Source organism: Hippichthys cyanospilos, chromosome 15 (genome assembly GCF_059441005.1).
Source record: "Hippichthys cyanospilos isolate Australia breed blue-spotted pipefish chromosome 15, RoL_Hcya_1.0, whole genome shotgun sequence".
Lineage (NCBI taxonomy): Eukaryota > Metazoa > Chordata > Actinopteri > Syngnathiformes > Syngnathidae > Hippichthys > Hippichthys cyanospilos.
Genome location: NC_142383.1, coordinates 4,287,435 through 4,310,199, shown reverse-complemented (window position 1 = coordinate 4,310,199; position 22,765 = coordinate 4,287,435). Strand labels below are relative to the sequence as shown.

General features: G+C 38.6%; 2 protein-coding genes across 7 annotated transcripts in view; one reads left to right on the top strand and one right to left on the bottom strand.

Moving 5' to 3' along the window:
* tjp2a (tight junction protein 2a (zona occludens 2)) overlaps positions 1-1,854 on the top strand; it is a 43,426-nt gene extending 41,572 nt beyond the window's left edge. For all 6 annotated transcript variants that reach the window (XM_088434335.1, XM_088434336.1, XM_088434333.1 and 3 more), the window contains one exon: positions 40-1,854. In XM_088434335.1, the coding sequence (XP_088290461.1) occupies positions 40-196 (157 nt within the window). In that variant the 3' untranslated portion in view covers positions 197-1,854. The remainder of the gene's footprint in view (positions 1-39) is intronic.
* Positions 1,079-22,478, bottom strand: apba1b (amyloid beta precursor protein binding family A member 1b). The gene is made up of 13 exons (XM_088434339.1): positions 22,244-22,478; positions 11,954-13,786; positions 10,430-10,684; positions 10,287-10,326; positions 9,824-9,969; positions 8,813-8,845; positions 8,547-8,633; positions 8,173-8,373; positions 5,002-5,181; positions 4,507-4,719; positions 4,306-4,425; positions 3,451-3,591; positions 1,079-2,077 (listed from the first exon to the last, which is right to left on the bottom strand). Exons 2-13 carry the CDS (start codon positions 13,724-13,726, stop codon positions 2,006-2,008), a joined length of 3,261 nt encoding a protein of 1,086 aa, XP_088290465.1. The 5' UTR covers positions 13,727-13,786; positions 22,244-22,478; the 3' UTR covers positions 1,079-2,005.
* Positions 22,479-22,765: the final 287 nt, after the last annotated feature.

Below are 22,765 nucleotides of genomic sequence, written 5' to 3'. Positions count from 1 at the left end.
GCTTCCGTAACTCACTGTGCGTGTTTGTGCGCCGGTCAGTTCCAGCTCCAATCCGGAGCCGCAGACCCCATCCAGGCAGCAGTACGGCGAAAGCAGAACTCAAGAAGACGACGAGGCCGAGTACCGCAGGCAGCTGGCCGACCACAACAAAAGAGGCTACTACAACCCTCAGAAATACAAGGACACGGAGTTGTAGTTCCCAAAAAAAAGTCATCTTCAGTCCACACATCCTTTGTCGTCTGTCTTACAAAATGCGCTGGGCTCGCCAAATAAAAAGCGACCGACCGACCGACACTGCTTCACCTCAAAAACCTCTCTGTCATTTTGTGGCTTGCACTTCCTGGGGCATGTCAGATTCTGGCACATTTACCTTAGTGTATATTGATCAACCAGGTGACCTGCACACACACACACACACACACACACATCTGTCCTTATAATTCACGTCTCTGCTGTATGTGTATATATATTATTTTAGCATTCTCATATAAACAGTTGTCAAGCATCTGTTTTTGTAAATGAATTGAACCAGATGACGCACACGCCACCACCTGGTCAACTTCCTCAACTAGTGAGCCGATGCCTTTTCTCTACTGTATTTGTGCGGGTTTTTTTTGTTTTGTTTTTTTTAAACATATACATTATATGAAAATCAGTGAAACTAGCCATTTTAATCATCCATGTATTGTTTGTCTCTTTCAATTCTACCATGAATAGTAGTGTTAGAACATGAAAATAAGGTCAGTGGTGATTATTGCTCGTGTACCTCGCCCCAACTTGACACTGAAAAACACTGTGTACTGGCAAATTAGCACATGTTCAAGTGCCTTGTCTTAAAACGATTTAGAAAACATTATAAATCATAGTGATTGCGGATAATGGACTGAACATGAAAAGCTCAAAAAAGGTCTTAAAAGAGAAAATGTGAGTAGGTTTATTTTTCGACCTGTTTCAGTTGCTGTGGAATCTCGTGTCCCTTCATCAAATATTTTTTAAACTAAAGATATGGTACAGAATATCAAATGCATATTTATAGGTCACAGTTAAACGCAAAAGATGACAAAAAAAAACACTGAAATGTTTTTCTTCTATTTTTATTTTTTTTTTCTTTACGAAATGTGTGCCAGTGTATGCTGAAATGCTGATTCAACCATCCAGGTCAACGTAACATTTGCGTTGGATGTCCGGTAACAGCGTTTATTTTTATTTTTTTTCAAGCTTCTTGCAACCACAGACAATTATATAGATTTTTATAAAGTATATTCTCTCATGTCAAATCAATCAATGGTATATGGTAAAGACAATCATGGTGATTCGTTAGTGTTTGTCACGCGTTTGTTTTTCTTTATTTTAGTTTGTTGTCCACTCTGGGGATTTCAAATAAATATTTTTTTATGTTAAATGTATTTGACAGTGTTTCAGTTTTGTAACTGGTGGAATTTGGAATGTTTATTAAAGGCGTAATTTATACTGTAAGTAGCATGAATCGGAATCTTTCATATAAATTATGAGTCAATCTGGATGGAAATTGTAATGAAAAAAAAAGTGACGGCATCCATTTGTATATCAACTGCAAAACCAGGTGATGTTTGGTGATTGCCTTTAGTTTATTTAGCAGAAATGAACATGCTTTGCTTCACTTGTTAAACATTTGGGTTGCCCTGACAATAATAAGGTCCAACGTTATGTCGTGTACATTCAGATATTACAGCTATTCAACCAAAAATAACATATACTCTGTTTGCCGTCTATATATGCACAATAAGACCGTCGATTTTTCTTTGGTCCAACATACTGTACCACATCACAGGAGCACGTAGCTCAAATGAAAAATAAATAAATAAATAAAACATCTTCCGCTGTTGATGTCTATGTTGTTGTGCACTGTACAGATTAAGGCAATTAGCGTGATGTCAAACAGGTTGCTAAGAGGTGGAAGCTACTTATAGGAGGGAAAGCTGGATGAACAAACAGAAAAAAAAAAAAAGAAGCCATGATGGTGTGCTCAGATGTAGACAGGTTGCTCCTGTGCCGTAAGCAGGCGATACATGGCTGCAGGCATCGTCTTCATGTGGATCTGGAATTGAGAAAGGCAACGATTTGTGGCAGGACAATGTTATATGTGTGTTAAGACAATTTACCGTATTTTCCGCACTACAAGGTGCACCCTCAATCAATGACATTTTAAAATGTTTTCAATCACAATATAGTAATACTCAAAGGTAATAACAATAATAACTCAAATAATAACTAAACTCTCAACAGCATAATAACTCAATGTCAATATGAGCAACCTTGTTCAACTGTAAACACACAAAGGAAACAGGTAAAGCTTACTTTATCAGTTCATTCCACATCTACGAATCCCAATCTCAATATTGATTCATATATGAGGCGCACCTGATTATAAGGCGCACCATCAGCTTTTTAAAAAAATAAGACTTTTTAAGTGTGCCGTATAGTGCGGAAAATACGGTACCCTAATTCCTTAAATGTAAGAAGCCAAAAGTATGGGCGCATCCTATAAACGGTAACATAAAAAAGTTTTTTTTTTTTTTTTTCCCGACACCATTCGAGGAAGATTGATCTGTCAGCCACATAAGCTGTTTTGACACGCAGACATGCATTTTTTTTTTTTTTATATCGGCCGTAATATTGCTTCCAATAAACACCGCAACGGGATGAGCTACAGGGCGGATGTCAGGTGGCTGCTAGCAGCAAGTCCAGCTAACAGCAGCTCGTGTTGGCTGTGATTGCTACGGCATTATTTTCATTAGAAGAAGCAAGCAGACTGAACCAACGTCCGAGTCCATCCTTACCATAAAAGTTATGATGTCTCCTGTTTATTCAATTAAGAGTGCTCCAGTTAGAGAACACGGAAAGGTATTCCATTTGACTTGTTTATTATTGCGGTCTTTTGGCTTATACACACAATAATAACCTTGGTGGTGAAACATGGTGAAACTTTGGGTATTTACGGTAAAATGAACTCGAGCCGCCTCGCGAAGAGAAGGAAAAACAACAGCTTGGAGCATTCCCCTTCCGCTCGCAGTGGGGGAAATCTGAAACACCCTTAACTTTACGTGCAAATATATGATTTACGGATATGAACACTAGAAAATATGAAGGGTTTAAGAAGATGAGATTCATTCTGTTTTGTGATAGTTTTGATATTGTTGAATAGTTGGTGCATCTTTTATACAGTAACATGGAAAATACTAGCATTTGATCCCAAAATTAAGGGTGCATCTTATACACGGGTACATCTTATATTTGGGGGATTACAGTACGTGTTTTATTTATCTCATTCAATCTCATTGCAACAATGCTTTGAATACAGAAATTAAATAGGAATGTGTCTTATCGAAAGTATTTTTCTGCTGTATGTGTTCATAGAAATGACATAATAATGTATACATTTCAATTTTTGAACCAGTCTAAGAAACGAACCTCTCCCATGGCGTTTGACAGGATCTGAACAATCCTCTCATGAGGCGTCGCCACAACACTCTGACTGTTGATTTCAATGATGCGGTGGCCAACACGTACCCCGCCCCTCTCTGCAATGCCACCCCTCATCAGGCTGCAAATCTGCACAACCACATCACACAAACATACAAATGAAATATTAGATATTTGATAGCAGAAATGTGTCCTACTCCATTTTTAATTTGATTCATTGGCAAACCACTAGAATGGAAGATGCAAGCTTATCTATTTGATACAGTATTGTAAACATAAGTGAAAAGATGGGCCATTTATTCTAAATCTCGAAAAATATCTGCATGAGTTTGAGATATCAGACTGCTTTTAAATGCAACACCTAATTAGCGGCTAGCACAAAGGCTGGAGACTTGTGCCGTATCATACAATGACTAGCGGTTTCTTAGTGTTCTTCGTCAGCAATTGAATATGATTTTCTAAATATGACAGCAATAAAAACAGAGTCGCGAGGAGGAGTAAAGCTAGCGATAGCAACCACCGCTGCAAAGACCAACTTCAAAATAAGTTGGCCATTGCGTTGACATCCATGTAGTTTTATTTGGTGTGTTTATTTTGAAGTTGGTGTGTCACATAAGTTTTCTTTTCTAAGCCGGTAATTAATTTATTGCAACTATAATGTTAATGATCAGAATTTTTGCTAGAATAATTTGGAACTTTGAAGGTTTAGAATTGAGACCTACTTGTGACTGGTACACGCGTGACTCCCATTTGGATTTGGAAGTCTGATAACATGATAGCGAACTAAGGTATCTACAAGACAATTCTTTTCACACAATAAACAAAAACTTACAAAATACTCACAATGCCATTCTGAACACTAAATCCCAGTTGATATCTGAGGTCAGGCCTGCGAATGAGCACCATGGTAACGGGCGGACACCGGACAATGTTCATCTTGATCCTGCACTGAGATTTGAGCCCCTGAAGGAAGATTGAATTCAATCATCTCATGGAAAAGGGGGCTTTCAAAGAGTCCGAGACCTCGAAATTGTTCCGGCGTACCTTGATGATGCTCTGGCAGGTACTGAGCGGCAATCCTACTAAACTGGTGCCATTGATGGTCATGATCTGGTCGCCAATGTTGAGTCGACCCGACTTTTCCGCAGGGCCGGCGTGCATCATACTGGCAATGATGACGGTGGGGAGGATGGACCCCCAGCCCGATTCCACTATCACCACACCCAGAATCTCCCCCTTCTGCTTCTCAATGTAAACCTGGGGGCAAATATACGCGACTAGTTGTTTAGTCAGATTTCTTTTTTTTTTTTTTTTTTTACATGTATAGCTGGGAGCAATCACGTTGTTTTATTGTTATCTTATCTATCTATTATCTATCTATAAACATGGCTCCTTGCCCATTACAAAGCAATGGACAGTTACTATAATTTGTGGATAATGATTGATTATTTAAAAAGGCTGTGTGGAGTTAATGACGGTTGAAGCAGCAAGGATAGCATCAAGCACCGGTACTCTGCTGCCACCTGCTGGTCTACTTACATCTCTACAGTTCTCAGACTTTGAGAAGTGGATGAGGTCATCGTTGTACATGTCCTGAGTGTTCAGTAAATCGCTGTATTCCCTCTGACTCAGATCCTCGGGGTCGATGCCGTTGGCCCTGAGGAACTCCTGGTAGGCAACACTGAAGGACTGTCCAATGGACTGAGCAATAAGCTGGGCCTGAAAAGGAGACATTTTTATCATACGGGGGAAAACTCAATATAGAACATTATAGAATTATACAATATAAATAAACTCATCTTTCTTTTTATGTCATTAACAACCTTTCTGTTTTTAAAGTCTTGGAACATACTTCTAAACATATTCATATCTATATTTTTAATATACTGAGATTGACAGCAAGGATTATGTATAACACAAAATATTGTCTGGTATACCACACAATACGTTTGGAGTTAATGCAGTTACTGTATTTCCGAACTATTACATTTATCTCAAAGATACATCAAAAATCATGCAAAAAGGTGTATATTACTGTATATCCATCCATACATTTTCTATAGCCGCTCATCCTCTCTATACAGTTATTGTCATTTTCTGTCGACGTAAACAAAAAAGTAGAAATGAAGAGAACAGATATTCAATCATCTTCAATAAAAAACTGGGCTTTGCTAAATTACTGTACTTCCTGTTTTCATTCTGCCTCTTTAGTTAAATTTACAGTATCAAATGAAAGAGTGTGCTTCCACCTAGAGGTCAACAATGGCGCTATAGCTAAATATATATATATATATATATATATATATATATATATATATATATATATATATATATATATATATATATATATATATATATATATATATATATATATATATATATATATATATATATATATATATATATATATATATATATACATACACACACACACAAAAAAAGAGGCAGAAGAAAATACTGTCCCTTATTAACTATGCAAAATTTTAGCATCGCAGACCCAGGCAATAGAATAACGTTAAACTCGTTTTGAGGAGTTTACTTGTCTGTGTGTTGCTGTATCACCAAAATGGTCACTTTTCAACAGACATCAAAAATGATGAGTCAGGTCAGTATTGGAATCATCAGGCCTGATGATTCCAATACCCGATGATACCAATAGTAAAGGTGAGTATCATTGCCACCTCTTCATTAGTTCGGGAGAGGAGGGGGGCACTTTCGTTGGCCATGTTTTTTCACATTGCATTGTGAAAGAAACAGAGCCACTTTCAATAATTTAGATTAGGTCAAAAATTGTAAAAATAACAAGTAGGCTGATGCGGGCTGGAATAGATTTTTGAAAAACTAACAAATTCACCAATATTTGATGCCAGCAATATGTTTTTGTACTTAAGCCTAATGCAATGCTTTAAATTGAATAAATGTATGTGCTGATACTCCCGTTATTTGACTGTTGACTGACGGTAAATTAGGCAGTGGGTAATAGCTGATCATTAGGTTAATTAAACAATTATCATCCATATCATCTAATTATCATCAATGAAACATAATAAATACACACGCTACCCTCTGAGTTTGAGTTGTCTAAATGCATTTGAAAACATAATAAATACACACGCTACACTCTGAGTTTGAGTTGTCTAAATGCATTTGAACGCATCATATCGCATGTCTACAACTCCATGGTGCAGTGGTTAATGTGTCTCCCTCACAGTTTAGGGATTTGGGTTGAAACTCACCTTGCTGTGATATTTTATTAATTTATTTTTTTAACAAAAGGGAGGACAATGTGAGCTCATATTTCTGGTATGCTAGAGAAATTCCTGGTATGCGAGAGACTAAAACTGAGAAGTGCTTTTGTACCATATTGCTCTGTACAGGTTCATTCCACCTCTCCATTCAGCTAAGTTGGGGATAGCAACTTCGTTGGCCATGGTCTTTTTAAATGTGCTTTAGAAATAAAACTTGACTTGGAAAACAATAGAATTTTTAAATGACCAAATAGTGGCACACCTACCGTATTTCTCTGAGTACATTGAGTTGTTTTCCCCTCATTTTCAACTCCCATATTAGGGGGGTTGACTTATCAGTGCATAATTTGAAACAGACCAATTTTTTTCCCACATATCTTTTTGAATAACATTAATTCGAATGTGAAATTAAGTAATATTATGTCTTTTACAAGGCTTAAAATGATCATATAAACCTCTAATTCAATATAGTAAGCATTTGTTTTAGATTGATTGCACAGAACATCGCAAAAATGCACTTTTGTCAAGCCCCACCTATTTGCCTCTTTGATGGCAACAACGAGGCTGTGTTGATCATGTTTTTTTTGCGGATTTTGACACATTATCAAAAAGAAAAGATGGATTGACTTGTTTCCTTCACCCCCTGGATGTATGCTTGAACAAGCCGGCATGGATGTCAGCATGTAGGTGAAGAAACAGTGAAAGGGAACCTTTCATGCTCTCATCTCACAACAGTTGTCACTTGGGTAAAGAACATCCCAAATAAGATGATCAACAAATAATTTCCGAAGACATCCACTTCAAACAAATTGGATGGTCCAAAGATGGTGGAAGAGTAAGGAGGATGTATGAACAATTGATGTGGAGGAAGGAGAGGACATCCAGGAGTTAAATGGGAGGAGCTATTTGGTGTGTCAGATAGTCATGCTGACTTTTAGGTGTGTCAGACAACTTAATATTTATCTTTGTCAAAAAAATAAAGCATTGAAACTTCAAAATATTCTATTGTTGCAACATTAGCTTCAGCATTTGTGTCTACGAGCACGTGTACATTGCCTCGCACTTGTCTCGTTTCTGCCCACCCCCTCCCCCCATAACCGCAAACTATGTTATTTGTTAGACGATGAAGAAATGCCTCTAAAATTACCATAATTTTAATAACACACAACATGTATTTTGATTGGACAGCCATGATCTACGTAACCACTGAAGTCAGGGGTAGATCGCGTTTTTGTAATAATTATCTAAAATAAATTAGGGGAATGGGGGGTCGACATAAGCGAGGTCAACTTGTACTCTGAGAAATACGGTATATTTACAGTCAAGATATGGAGAGGTGAACTTCTCTGGAGATTGTCTCAGTCCCCAGAATTTGCTAAGACTAGGCAATGTTAGTCCGAAATCCAAATTTGTATCCAGGAGAACTCATGGGAGGATGGCACGAGAACAAGCAATGACTCACATCTTCAGACTCAAAGACGTGACAAATCATCCTGTAGAGCCGTCTGTCATCATTGGACATGGTAGTTTGCTCAGCTGTGTGCTCCAAGTTTTCCTGCGCGCTGCGGGAGCGGACCATCTTCCCCCGGGCCATCAGGACCACCATGTTGCCAATGTCGGCTATGTAGGAGATGGTCCGCAGTGGCAGATCCATTAAAGACTCCTGGTGTCCCACAAAAAAAGGACATGTTGGTGTTCAGAACATGTTATTAAAAGTTGCAAAGTAGAAGGAGCAAACATGTGATTAACAACAACACAACATTATAACATTGTACATAACTACATGAACACGTTTGCTTTTAGTGTGAGTTTCTCTCTAGGCCAATGTCTCTCTACCTGAGTATCTGCATTGAGGACTTTGATTCTTTGTGTGGACATGAAAAGATCCACCTCTGCAGTACATGGAGTCTCACTGTCAGGACTCTACAGAAAGATCAACACAGGCAAGCACACATAAGAGAAGAAACAATATCAATAATCAATTGCAACCTTAAAATGAAGAGACATCTGTAAATTCTGAATAGGTTATATGAGCAAATATGCATCACACAACAATGACTTTTATCCCCAACCCCCCTGCAAAAAAAAGTGAGACAACTTACCTTTTTCCTGTTCTTTGCCTGCTTTTGAGCTGCCTGCATTCGTATAAAGCAAAAATCAGACAACAATGGTTTATCGGTTTGTTATCGGTTTGAAGTTTCATATTTTTGCTAAGCCACGGGGTGTGTCCACCCCAAGTGACAAATGATTGACACTTTGTCTCATCAGTCACACCCTTTTTCTCTAATTGGTTGTTTTTTCTTGGATGTGGTGAATTTTTTCATAAAAGGCAAAAAAATGGGGGCTAGAAATATATAACATATAATTTAAGTCATATATTCCTGTCAGGTCTGTTTTTTTTTCTTGATGATATGTGGTCTGAAAGTCCCCAGTAGTAATGAAAAAATAATGTATAACCCCCCCTCCCATTGTTTAATTTGCCCATCCCTGGACTGTGCAGTGAATCATTCTTAATTTACTGGGCAGTTTCAAAGGACTTCATTGAGGCAATGTTCTAGAGCTCTCAGTCATGCGTTCACTTTAACTCATTGTTTCCTTCTTCTTATTTTCATCCCTTCATTGTTTGAATAAGATTGGCCCTTAAATTATATATATATATATATATATATATATATATATATATATATATATATATATATATATATATATATATATATATATATAGTAAACAGGATGCCTCCATGTTGCTTTTTGGCGTAATGGATGTGCATGCCTGAGCAATTTGTGTTGACTTGATTTTAAACATGAACATGAACAATTCAACCTGGAGCTCATTAAGAAAAAAAAAGAAAAAAAATCACACATGATTTTGGTGAGTTACGAAGCTAAACTTTGACCAGAATGTGACGTGAATAAGCCACACTTTTGTTGAAAACAACAGGAACAAAACTGGATGAAAAACAGCTTGAGCTTGAACTTCGCTCATAACGTAATAGCTAAACATCCTTTTAAATGCAATAACTGTAGTTTATAGAGGAAGGGGTGTGCTGCTGCATAGCCTCAGTGTCCCATTGTCAAAAAGCACAAATCATCTCAAAACTCGCTATCCTTACCCGCACTCTGTTCATGGCTTCCTGTGCCTGTTGCATACGGGCACTCTTTGTGGGTGTCCTCTCTGACAGCAGGTGTGTGCAACCCAGATAGGTTGCGGCAAAGATGATGCCATCAATAAGGTCATCGGGGTCACATGGTCCTGGGACTACACAAATGAAATGCATTCACAGGGCACGGAAACACATATATACATGACACTAAATGGAAAAAAGATCCCAATGGGCATTTTGCAACAGAAAAACACAAATATTGTGCCCCTGTTATGTTTATGAATTTCATGGGATTCTGTTCTGGGTCAAAAAGCGTCTAGAAATAGAGCAGAGAAGCGCCTTCCTCATATTTATATATATATATATATATATATATATATATATATATATATATATATATATATATATATATATATATATATATATATATATATATATATATATATATATATATATATCAATGTCTACTCACCATCCACAAATGTGGGAAATTGAGGAAGAGATCGTCGAATCTGTACGAAGACAAAAAAATAAAAACACAAGCACCTTATAATAACTGAAATATATTGGTTGTTGTAAGAGGGTTCTTATATTTTAATGGTTTAATGACATCACCTCCTGGACAGGCGGCTGCTGAGCCTGCTGTCGTGGTTGCTGAGGTTGATTCTGTTGGTGATGCTGCTGTGGTTGATTAGGCTGCCCATATGGGTGCGGTTGTGTGGCTGCATCCCTCTGATGTGACTGGCGGCCTTGGGGCTGATGCTCGCGATATTGTTGCGAATGGCCTGCTCTGCTGGAATCGACATTCGGCAGACTGCCAGACTCCTGATCTGACAATGAGGCATGCTGGGATGGAGACCTGGACACTGACTACAAGAAGAGAACATTGTGAAATTAAAAAAAAAAAAAAAAAAAAAGTAGGAAATACCTCCTACTTGCTTGCTGGTTTTTGTTGCTTAGAGTTGTTCTTTGCTTTCAACTGGTTCCACCCAGAATCCCAAATTTTGAAACTGCAACGTGTTTTGCCACACAAAGTTTGTCACTAGCGAGGTGGTTGAGGTGGAAGTACCAATAAGCTTACCTATGTCTTGTGTCGGAAACCTAAGTGTGATGTGGCAACAAGATTAAAGCGAGGAAAAAAAGTCGGCTAGTTCTAAAAACTTCAAAAATAAGTCTCCTAAAAATATCCAAAACGATGTTTGCACTTTTTTGCAGACACACGTAATGTTGCAAAGGCTGCCGGGGTGAAGGACTTACCCCATAAAACTAAGGATTTCAGAGGTTTGCGATCATTTCCAGTTACAACTGTGACAAAAACGAAGTAATATTCAATTATTTTATCAAAGGGGACGTGACATACCGCAGGAGTACTTCGACTGCACTTAAACATAAAACACCCGTGTTCAAAGAATGCCTCCACTTGTTGTTTTTTACACTACCAGCTAGTGGCCAAAGGGCAATGGCTCATGTTATTTGTGATTTCATCAATTTTGGCACGTGGAGTATCCCAAAAGAAAGGAAAACAAGTTGTGAACTTCCCCAAAAGCCTAATGGCTGTATTATCTGATATTACAAATTATCATTACAAACAATCTAATGTACAATGACTTGCTTTGGGATGTTAAAATTTTAAGAAGTAGGGGCCAGTCAGTCACAAAGCATGCTCAACAAGAAGAAGAACAAAACAACAGGAAGTTATTGACCTCATAGCAGCAGTCAGATATCTTATTTACTTGTTGAAGCATCTTCTTTAAGTGACTTTAAGGACACCGTTTGATTGCTAGCCACCGGTTAGCATGGACACATTTGTTGGTGTCTAAAACTTCATATCTATGGAATATGTTGTATCCACTCCCAATACCAAGAAAAGAAGGGGAAGTAGATCCACTCACTTCAATTCATGTTCAACCAAAACCACTTATTTTAAGGCTTGGATTTAATGTTTAGGGTTAACAGAGGTTTGGGCTGATCGAGGGAGAAGAGTAAACAAAGGGCAGACACCTAGAAAAAGAAGATCGCATTCAAACATACAGCATCAGTTAGGGGTCTTCAAGGCAATATATTGTACAGTATGTGTAAGGGCAACCTGAGGCAAATGTCTCATTAAAACAGATAAAGTGAAAATGAGGGTTTACTTACATGGCCTGACATCAGTAGTGGTTCGTTTTCCTCTGTTGGGCTGATCTCCTGTCTCATTACCCAAATGGGTTCCACGGGCTGGTCAGGTGTGTAGGGGGACCGTATCGTCTTGGTTTTAACCTCCTCAATGGCCTCCCTAATGTCTTTTATTACTAGACTGATGGCATCTCCTGGGACCTTTGTGACTTCTTCAGCTGTGAGACCAACCTCATCCCTGGCCTCTCTTGAGCAGCTCAGAGCAGATGATGGATGTTTTATCTGCATGTCAGCTTGCTTAAAGGTTTTCTGAATAGGGCTTTGAGTAGCACTGCCTCCCTCGCCATCAGATTGACCGTCATAGTGGTGCAGCCGGCAGCCGACAGAGCTGTCCACTTGAGAGGGATGGGAACCTCGGTCTTTGCCTCGCCTTGGTGCATGATTGGGGCCCCTGATAGGGGAGGCCTTTTGGACATTCTCCTGTCGATGGCTGGTAAATGGCTCGCGGTTGGACCCCTGCTGGGCCTCATATGGCTCAGACTTCTGACGGGACTGAATGAGAGGTTCTCTGAGTGCTTCGGAAAAGGAGGTTTTCAGGGGTTCTGGAAAAGATTTGGGATGGGATCTTGTCTCCGAATTATCAACCGGCTCCACGTAAGATTTTTGGTGGGACTCCGTATAAAAGTCTGCATAGGTTTTGGGGTAGTATTCCAATGGTGATTCTGAGCACTCATCCTCATCTTCAGGCAGCATGTCATTGTCAGGCAGAGGGCTTGGACTGGCTTCCTCACTAAAGTGGTCCAGCTGTGGGAAAAGTGGTGCATCAGGGGACGATGGTGGCGTTGGGGACTGAAGTGGTGGTGGGCTATGGAGAGGTCCATCGTTACTAAGTGAGGCAGCGCTCTCTGTGTCAGAGCAAAGATCGGTGATTTCACTCCCCTGAGCTTCAACATCTACAACGCCGCCAATCATCCCTTCCTCCTGATTTTCCACCCCTTTGTCTGCACATAGCTCTCTTCCATCTTGAACTGCCTGCATATTGTCATAGGTGCAGCAAGAGAGATCTGCGCTTGAGTGCTGCTCTGTTCCATTCTCTGCGACTTCCGGTTCGTCATTCTCCTTAACTTCGTTGTCAAAGACTGCAGAACGTTCTCCAAGGTCTGGTTGGAAATCGAGACGTACGGGTCCAGGAGAGCGGTGAGTTGAAGTGACCGCAGTAACAGGAGTCTGGTGGGGAGATTCTCCATCCTGCAGTTGTTCTTTAGAAAGACCATCTGTCATGTTTTGCCGCACTGTCATTTCTGTTTGACCTTCCCGGTGGTCTGAAACAGTCAGGGATTCATGCATCTCCTTTATTAGTGGTTTCTGTCTTTGACCTTTGAGCCTTGGATTTGGGTCACCACGACGGCGGTAACGGGTGACAGCAGGCCGAAGCTGCTGTACGGGACGTGGATCAGCGTTTTGACTTTCATGGGAGGGAACAGTCTCTGGGGTAAAGCCAGAGAAGTTAGCCTGACTTTGGGTTTGTCCTTGTAGTGATGATGGACGCCGCCGTTGCCGTTGTGGACCGCCACGGCCTGCAGGTGGATGGTGGTGATAAGAAGGTTGATGGTGGTGGTGGTGATGATGATGTGGATTCATCTCTCCATCAGGGCTAAGCATCTGACATGGCCTCCAGGGTCGACGTACAACAGGTTCTCCAACCGCCTCATTCTGCCGAGTCCTCTGAGAAACCGAGGCGAGAGGGTTTTCCTCGTCCACGTCCTCACTCTCCTCTTCTGGGTATTTCTGACTCATTTTACCGGGATAATTGGACTCCAATTTTTAAAACATAGTCCTTTCGCCTACATGGGAAACCTTTAGACACAGAGACAGAAGAAAATATAAACAGATTATCAGAGAAATCCATGGAAAACTTGAGAATTGGCTGGCTGAACAAAGATTAAGATATACTGTAAGAGTTGAAAAAAAAAAATGCATTACACTCTGACAGACATTTCCATGTCAGTACGGGATAACATTTGTATTACGTTCTATACACACATTTGACTATTTTAAGTGGGTAACAGAGTATTCCTTAAATATAGCTACTCTATTGTTATCTGAAGGAAGTTTTGCAAACTCCACAGACAATGTGCTAAGCTAAGATCCCTTCCTTGTGAGGCAGATGTACAAACCAGTAGCTTACTATGATGTAGCTTTTTCAAGGACTAGTTCAATCACTAGTTACTACTTGCTCGATTTTAAATTTGGTTATTGACGCAAATATAACTCATTCAACCATGCACAAGGGCTGGGCCAGGCCAAGACAGCCTAATTCAAATAAGGAGGCAACGCTAATCAATGTGTTAGTGTACTGAAAACAGCAGTAACAGCCAAAAGATTAGTAGTCTAGTAAGAAGTTATGCCGCTACTGACATTTTATATCATCAAAGGTGTACTTATAAGATATAGAAATCCACTGGGTATGGTTCCTCAGTGCAATTTCAACCTTTTTCACACAGCCACTAGCTGAGACGAACCAAAGAGGGGTCAGGGTCGAAAGACAGAAAGAGACATTTTGCTCATGATGTTCAAAAACGGATACAGTGTGATGGATAAGCCGGTAATCAGCCTAATAAGGGTCCTGGGAGTTAGAAGGCCAGTCATGATGCTGATTTAATATGATGTGGCTATCATCATATCATCATCATCAGTTATTTCTTGTGATGGCCCTTGCCGTGCATCGTGCTGAAAGAGTACACAGTTTGATTCGGCAAAACCAGAAAAGGACAAAATGGGCAGACAAAACTAACTTGGTTATGAAAGTTGACAGTTTTACTCATTGTTTAAACTATTCAACTCTAGAGAGGCTTACGATGTTGGTCTGTCTGAAAGTGCCCTTCAGTGTCATCTCCTATTGTGTAACTGTGAAATTGATGATGATTGCATGAAAATCGTATGACACATTCCATGAGAGACAGGATTGTGACAATCATCCATCCATCCATCCATCCATCCATCCATCCATCCATCCATCCACACATACATACATACATACATACATACATACATACATACATACATACATACATACATACATACATACATACATACATACATACATACATACATTTTCTTAACCATCGGTCATCACTTAGGATCGATGGCTTGCTGGTGCCTATCCCATCTGTCTGGCAGCAGGCCGGGAACACTCTGGACTGGATGCCAGATAATCGTAAAGCACATAGAGACGACCGATTCCACAAACTAACAAACATACACATCTGAGGTCAATTTGGAGTGTCCAATATGCCAACCATGGATGTTTTTGGGAATGATGGAGGAAACCGGAGTATCCAGAGAAAATAAACAAACAAACAAGATATATATATGAAACAGCAAGAGCGAGAGAGAGAATACATCAAGATGAGGGCCCCCATGTACGACCTGCTTGGTGAATTACTCAGACAGTAGCTAGAAACGCTGAATTGAAAGACAGGGCAGACACGCTAATCATGGCAGTACTAGAATAGGCCTTAAACACAAGATCAATAGAGCCAGTGTCTATCAGACCAAACGGAATCCAAGATGCAAAGAAGCCCCAGAAATGATACAGCACATCACAGCATGGTATAGGGCTTAAATATATGTTGTTGTTTTATATACTGTATACATATATAATATATATATATATATATATATATATATATATATATATATATATATATATATTCTACAATATAGGGAAACCTGTGACCATGTTTGTGCAAGGTTTTGAGAATTGCAATAAGGAAGATTACTGATGTAGCATGCAATGTGCCACAAAATTGGAAGCATAGAATTGTGGGGGTAACAAAGGAAGGCTTTCAATTATTAACTCACTGAACTAACAGGACAATGACAACTGATCGCTGTCTGGCCCATCACCATAAGGTGAGGTGGAGGGTTCAGTAATGAAATACGTATGGAAAAAGGACACAACAAACACAGGGCTAAGGTTAATATGATCCCCAAAGTTGATCTCGTAATCTGAGCGCAAACCCAGACTGCTGGGGTGGACCAGTAGGCTGCCGGATGATCCTCTCGGCACAGAATTTGCGTGGTAGATGCCAGGCACGTTGGAGGGAGGCTCAGCAAGGAGTGCTTGGCCCAGCCGCAGATGGCCCGGCAGAGTCGACCTCATACAGTATCTGCAGGGCCTTGAGCACAGTGCTACACTTCCATCTGTCAGGGTGCAGTGAAAGCTGCAGGGTTAGGGATTTGCTAAACCATTAACTCACTAATCCACTCCTGACAAACACCCACTGACAACGGCGCATGTGCTACTTGGGCATATAAAGGCCTTGAGGATATTGTATAATGTGTTAATAACAAGATAATATATACTTTTTCAAACACTAATAGGCTTTCATTTGATTCCTTCTCAGTCGGTTACGGAATTGTGAAATAAGTCAAATATTTAGTGCTTGTCTACCAAAGGAAAAGTGAAGTCAATCTGTGTTTGGTGACATGGGAGAAGTTGAACTCTTTGTAATTGTTGTTTTCAGAAAGTCTTTACTTCATTAACAAAATACAATGCAACTCTCAAAGATTTAATGAGAGAGCAAAATAAATGTTTTTTTAAAAATTAAAAATAGATTGTAGGGAATTATGCTGGTTTATATTATAAGGAACAAAATGCATACACTAATTGAGAATTTGTAATCTACAATTAATAAATACATTTTCACTTGTTGAATGAGGGCATAATTTTAACACAAACTGCATATATTGCATATAGTGGCATGATAAAGTATTGGATGTCCTCAATTTATATTTTTGCATTGTTTCTTCACTTTAATGTTCAAAATCATCAAACTATTGTGGATATAAAAGATGATCCGATGATTAGACATAGAGTGTAGTTTTCAAAAGGCGATTTATTTATTCCGTTCAATCATGAGTTAACTCTTTCACGTTACCTGAAAAGTCAACCCCTAGACTGCCAGTTAATTTTGAGCATTTTGACGCATATTTCAAGGCCAAAACAATATTTCATTATATGTCTATGTATTGACATTAGTGGTACCATATGAAAGATTGGATTCCATTCTTTATCTAGAAAAAGAAAGTCATATTTTACCGTTCCGTTCTTAAATAATCACTGTTTGAAAACAGGTCATTTGAGTGACACCAAGCTATTTTGGAATAAGAGAAAATGTGCTTTTTGTGAAAAGATGTGTTTTCTGCACAACAGTGACTTTGACACTAATATTTTTTCAGTAGCATCTGAAACATTTCAGCAGACCTTCCCTTCAATTAACCATGAACAAATGATGTCAGAATAACAGTTTGCATATGGAAATAACTACATTACACCACTGCTGGATTGGCTTAATATTAAGATGAGCGCTGGCCACGAGTGTCATCTATCCATTCATTAAAAAAAAAAAAGAGAGAGAATTCTTGTTACTGGCACACAACCTGAGTATGTTACATGTCGAAAATTCTTGTCCTTGGCACTGAAAGAGTTAACTAGCTAAACACAATTTAGGGAAAGCTGAGTTCATCTTTACTGAGCACACCCAAACCTAAATACTGTACCTTCAATCAATTACTGTACTTAAATAGGATCTGCCAAAATTAAAAAGATCTCAAAAAGCTAAAGTACTCTCCAAAAAAGGCATTAAAGACATATGTATATTAGTCTAGGAAAAATTACAAAGCCAACCCCAGTGCCCTAGGAACTGAGGAAACAATGGTGAAGTTATCCACAAATAGAGAAAACATAAACCGTCGCTGTCATAGTTTTGCAAAAACAAAATATATATCAATAAATAATTCTAAGACTTTTGGGAGAATATTCCATTGGAATGATGAGATGAAAGCCACATGAATTTGAGAGAAGAGCAAATCCACAACTTGTGTGTAAATTAATATTTACTAGCAATGGGACAAGACACAAATTCCATGAAACGAGATGTCTCACAATATTGAGATCACAAGAACGAGATGAGATTTGTGTTGTAGCATTTAATAATGCCCAGGATACTGTTGATCTTCCCGTTTTTTTTAAATGTATTTTATTTTTTTTATTTTAATTGTGCAGGCTACAGAAAATTATCACGCATAAACATTTATATGCATGACAAATGCATATATGCATTTGCACTTTGGTGTGTTTTCACAATGAGTAATTACATTGTTATGACCGGCCATAGAACACACCTTTTAATCAACTACTTTTTTTTTTTTTTTTGAAGTTGTTGATCATTTCAAAGAGTTACCAATGGCATATCATTTGTATGTTTTCATGTTCAGGAAAAATAAAAAATTGTGCTTAAATGGGTTAAGACACATCGACTCCCCCCCTCAAGACAGAAAATAATAAAATAAAAAGATCTCATCGTCTAGGGACGGGACGACATATGTCATGGTGTTTTAATCTCGCAAGATGTCATAGTACAATATGTCACTTTCTTAAGATTTATATACAGTATGTCTTTTTTCTCTTTGGTTCAAAACAAATTGGAATTAGTACCTAGGTTATTATGTTTTCATCATATAGAACTCTGGTGAACATCAGTTTCCTGATCCTGCACTAAAAATGACCATAATACTTCAGAATGGCACAAAGGATTGTCCAAAAAACATCAAGGATATTCATATTTTTAACTAAAAACATCAAATGAAATAGGCACAAATTATTCAATTATTTCATTTTTGTATTTTATTTATTCATCCATTTAGTTTTAGTTCATCTTAATATGTGTTCTATACAAAATATGTATTTTATGAGCAAATGGATATCAGATTATTGAACATTTCCATTCATTTCATGCACGCTATTACCTTGTTATATATAATGCAAAATGTTATATTGGGATATGCAGCGGACAAAAAAGTAATTACAGTATCTATCTATCTATCTATCTATCTATCTATCTATCTATCTATCTATCTATCTATCTATCTATCTATCTATCTATCTATCTATCTATCTATCTATCTATCTATCTATCTATCTATCTATCTATCTATCTATCTATCTATCTATTACTATGAGTTTGAAACCCCTGATCTATGGTGAAAGAGTTGACTAAAATTTCAATTCGTATTTATGAAAAAAAAAGAAATGTTGATTGTCAAAATCAATAAAAAAAAAAGGTCATTCCATAGTTAAGTGTGAATGTGTTTTTTGGTCTTATGTTTTGTACTTGTTTTTACTCCAAGCTACAAAAAAAGTAGCTTACTTTTATTTTTATCAGAACACAAAATGGGTCTCCTTTTATGTTTGTATTTGAAAGAGCGGTAATTCACTTATTTTGACTTTCCTTGCAAGCAGCTGGGGTTCAATTCCTCAATGACTTTATGAATGTGAGTGTGAATGATTGGCTCAATCGATGTTTTGTGACTGACTGCTAACCAGACTGGGGTACAGATTTAATACCCAAACTTGAGAAGCAGTATTGAAAATGGATAGGTGGATGCAACCATGACCATTTTGAGATCCATTTTTTGTACTGCTTTTACTCAGAGTCACGATTGAGCTGGTAATTTTCCATTGTAAAACAATTTTGAAAGAATTGATGTGAAAGAATTGTGTCATTTGGTTGTGTCTTTAAATGATATATTTTAATTGCTGGGTTACAATTAAGCCAAATTGAATGATGTGGCTAACCCAGCGCTCGACCCAAAAGGAGCCAAGTCAGTGCTGTTTATTGTTTCCTGGCTTGCATTTTCACCTTCCATTATCATCTAGTACCTGAAACCAGTGACAATCCGTCACCAAAACCTATACACACATTCTTAGAAATGACCACCTCAACCTGTGAAAATATAAAAGAGATTGGTACAATGCTGTATTTTTAATTGACATTAAATATGAGTTCTTATGAGGAAAAGCCATTAACACGTTCAAAATCTTGAAAGTATTATGCTGATAATTTTTATATTTTTGTAAGTGTTTTATAATTATTTTAAAAGTGTATAGATGCACATATGAATTTTGGTGGTGACTGGCCTCTTCTTTCATACATTTAACAAAGCTAACGATTTTTTTAGGAGCCTGTTCCTAGCATCTAACCTCCACAGCTAAGTGGTTTCCACGACTGTCTCTGTTGGGACAGCGGCTAGCTTTCGGCAGCTAATACTGAGGTTTGTTGGTTGAAATTAGCTTATGCCTGGCAAGAGATGAAATTCTGCGCCGTGATAGCAGTTAAGCTTCATCCCGGAAGTTAAGTAGGCCGTAGGCTGGTGCAGCGTGCACTTGCGAATGCGGCCACTGAGAGTGCATCACTGACGGATAGGGAAGCTGTGAGAGACCGCTCAGAGGTTGGCTTGGCAACATTTCAAGTTGGTCTTCGAAAAATTCTGCTTGCACACAACCCGAGTGAGGATATGTGGTGCAGACGATGGATGGATGAATAGATGGATGGATGGATGAACTTTGAAACATTCGGCGCACCGTAACTCCAATTGAGTGCGGCCGCCCAGATTGCATTATTTTCTGATATGTCGTGTAAACTCAATCAAGCTAACTCATTTAGAGTTCAATTTAATACATAACAATTTATGAACAATTCATCTGACAAGAAGCTTCTCAGAATGTATTGTGTTCGTATATTTGGGACTTTTCAAAGAATCCAAGATGAGAGAAACTGTATGTAAACTGATCGTTTCCACCTTTCTCTCATATGTGAGCTGTGGACAAGCTAATCATTGTGATAATTTTAGAGGTTGAAAGAGACATAAGTAGAAATGGCCATATAAATGTTGGTGTTGATTGATTGTCGATTTGGACATTATTAGCTTTTGTGTGAAACCCAGATCCCAAAAATACAAATTCTGCCAGTTTGGCAATTGAAAAGCGCAGAAATAGACCGAATGTTATGGAAAATCGATAATTAATCCATTCGGGTATTCAACTGGATGCCCAGGAAGATTTTCACCCACGATCCCATGTTCAGGGTCGATAATGTTACCAACAAAGCAATCCACTCATCCACATCATCCACGATCTCTCAACTGTGTCCAAAATGGCTAGCATTTTCAGCTCCTCGGTCCACCGAAATCCAATCTGAAATACAATCTTCAACCTAATCTGCTGCGTATAAATAATTAACCCAACCTTGGGTAAAAGTAACCCAATCTGTTCAAAACTTACTGCTACCCATAGTGTGAGTTAGGAAAACAACCCGTTAGGTATGCAAATACGAAACCTTTGACAAGCAACACAAGATACAATTTGAGTTCATGTCCTCACTGACAGGGGATGAAGGGTGTAATTTCATGAATTCCTCTTCTTGGTATCTCACAGCTTGTATGTAATTTTGAAATTTCCTCTATGGATCCATTTTATGTCCTTAAAATAAGTGATTATGATTGAACTTAACACGTCTATTTTTGAAACATCGAAGCCTGAGTGCCCACACAAGCAGTGAGAGAAAAAGCAAATTCCACACTGAGAATTATCAGACAGAATTGCAATCCACAAACATACAGTGCTGTCCAATAGCTAACCATCTTTCCTTATTAATGATGTAGGTGCTCTAAAATACGAGACTATTTTTTAATTTTATATATATATATATATATATATATATATATATATATATATATATATATATATATATATATATATATATATATATATATATATATATATATAGATAGATAGATAGATAGATAGATAGATAGATAGATAGATAGATAGATAGATAGATAGATACAGTATGTAGTATATACTGTAGATACAGTATGTATCTACAGTATATACAGTATGTATGTGGAGTATTAATTGGGCCTATGCTCACCTAAATGTGGATTTTTTTTCTTATTTTTTACCTTTGAATAATTAAGCACATCACTCCTTCTCCTCTATCACTCACGCACACAGTAGTCATGTTTCGTGCACCGTGTTTGCGTAACAACGACACATACTGGCCAAAATCCACGAAACACATGAAATGGAATATGTCAAACAGTCGAGGGCATCAATCCCCCCCTCATTCATTGCATTGAAGATTCTTTTACGTTAGCAGGGCTCAACTAAGCCATTTATTTGGCAGCACGATGAGAATAAAGGAGCAGCGGGGAATTACATTAAAAAAAAAAAAACAACAGCGTCTCCCAAACATAATGATGTTGTGCAATGAGAAACACCGCAAAATAACATTGGAGGAGTTCCCGATGCATCTGGGTGAAACGGTGTATTCAAATATTATGCAATAGAGGAATATCTGTCACCTGTCTCGATGCGCCCCCAGACGATTACATCCGGGCAGGTGTCGTAAAAAGAAGGCCTTATATCAACATTCAAAGACGCAAGACAAGATCATCATCGTTTGTTACCTGCGTGTCAGTGGAGGAGAGGAACGGCTCCGACCGAATACATCACTGCCATCTCCCCCTTCGATGCCTGCTCGCTCGGTCGGCTTGCTGTGTGGTTCGGTTCGTCCCACCAGACGACAAGTTGTCGGGCTACAGCAATGAGTGGAGCCCCTCCTACGAAGCGGTGACATCACAGCGGATTAGGGATGCACAAAGCGCCTTTTACAAGCGCTGCGGATGCTGGCATGCTTCGTTGCAGTCAGGAGAGCCTGGTTCAGAGGAGGACTTCGTCGTCATGCTCGTTAGCGTCATTATCATCATCATCATCATCATCATTTCAGTTTCTTCATATCCTTAATCACTGGCTCAAAGCACTTAATTTTTAATTCGTTATAATTCATCAACATCATCACTATTATCACCATCTAAATCAACAGCGGGGCTGCAGAGAGGTTTGATTTGGCAAGGAGAACACCAGGTAAACACCCCATAAAATGTCACCACAGGATGAAACGGGGGGGCGCTATAACCTACCATTTGCAG

What these genes read in the sequence shown, in the direction of transcription:
- apba1b (XM_088434339.1), bottom strand. Translation starts at nt 13,726, where the DNA reads ATGAGTCAGAAATACCCAGAAGAGGAGAGTGAGGACGTGGACGAGGAA. An exon ending in CACTACTGATGTCAGGCCAT is followed by an intron (nt 10,685 to 11,953) that starts GTAAGTAAACCC and finishes CTCTTCTTGTAG; the next exon opens with TCAGTGTCCAGGTCTCCATC. An exon ending in TCCTCAATGCAGATACTCAG is followed by an intron (nt 8,374 to 8,546) that starts GTAGAGAGACAT and finishes GTGGGACACCAG; the next exon opens with GAGTCTTTAATGGATCTGCC.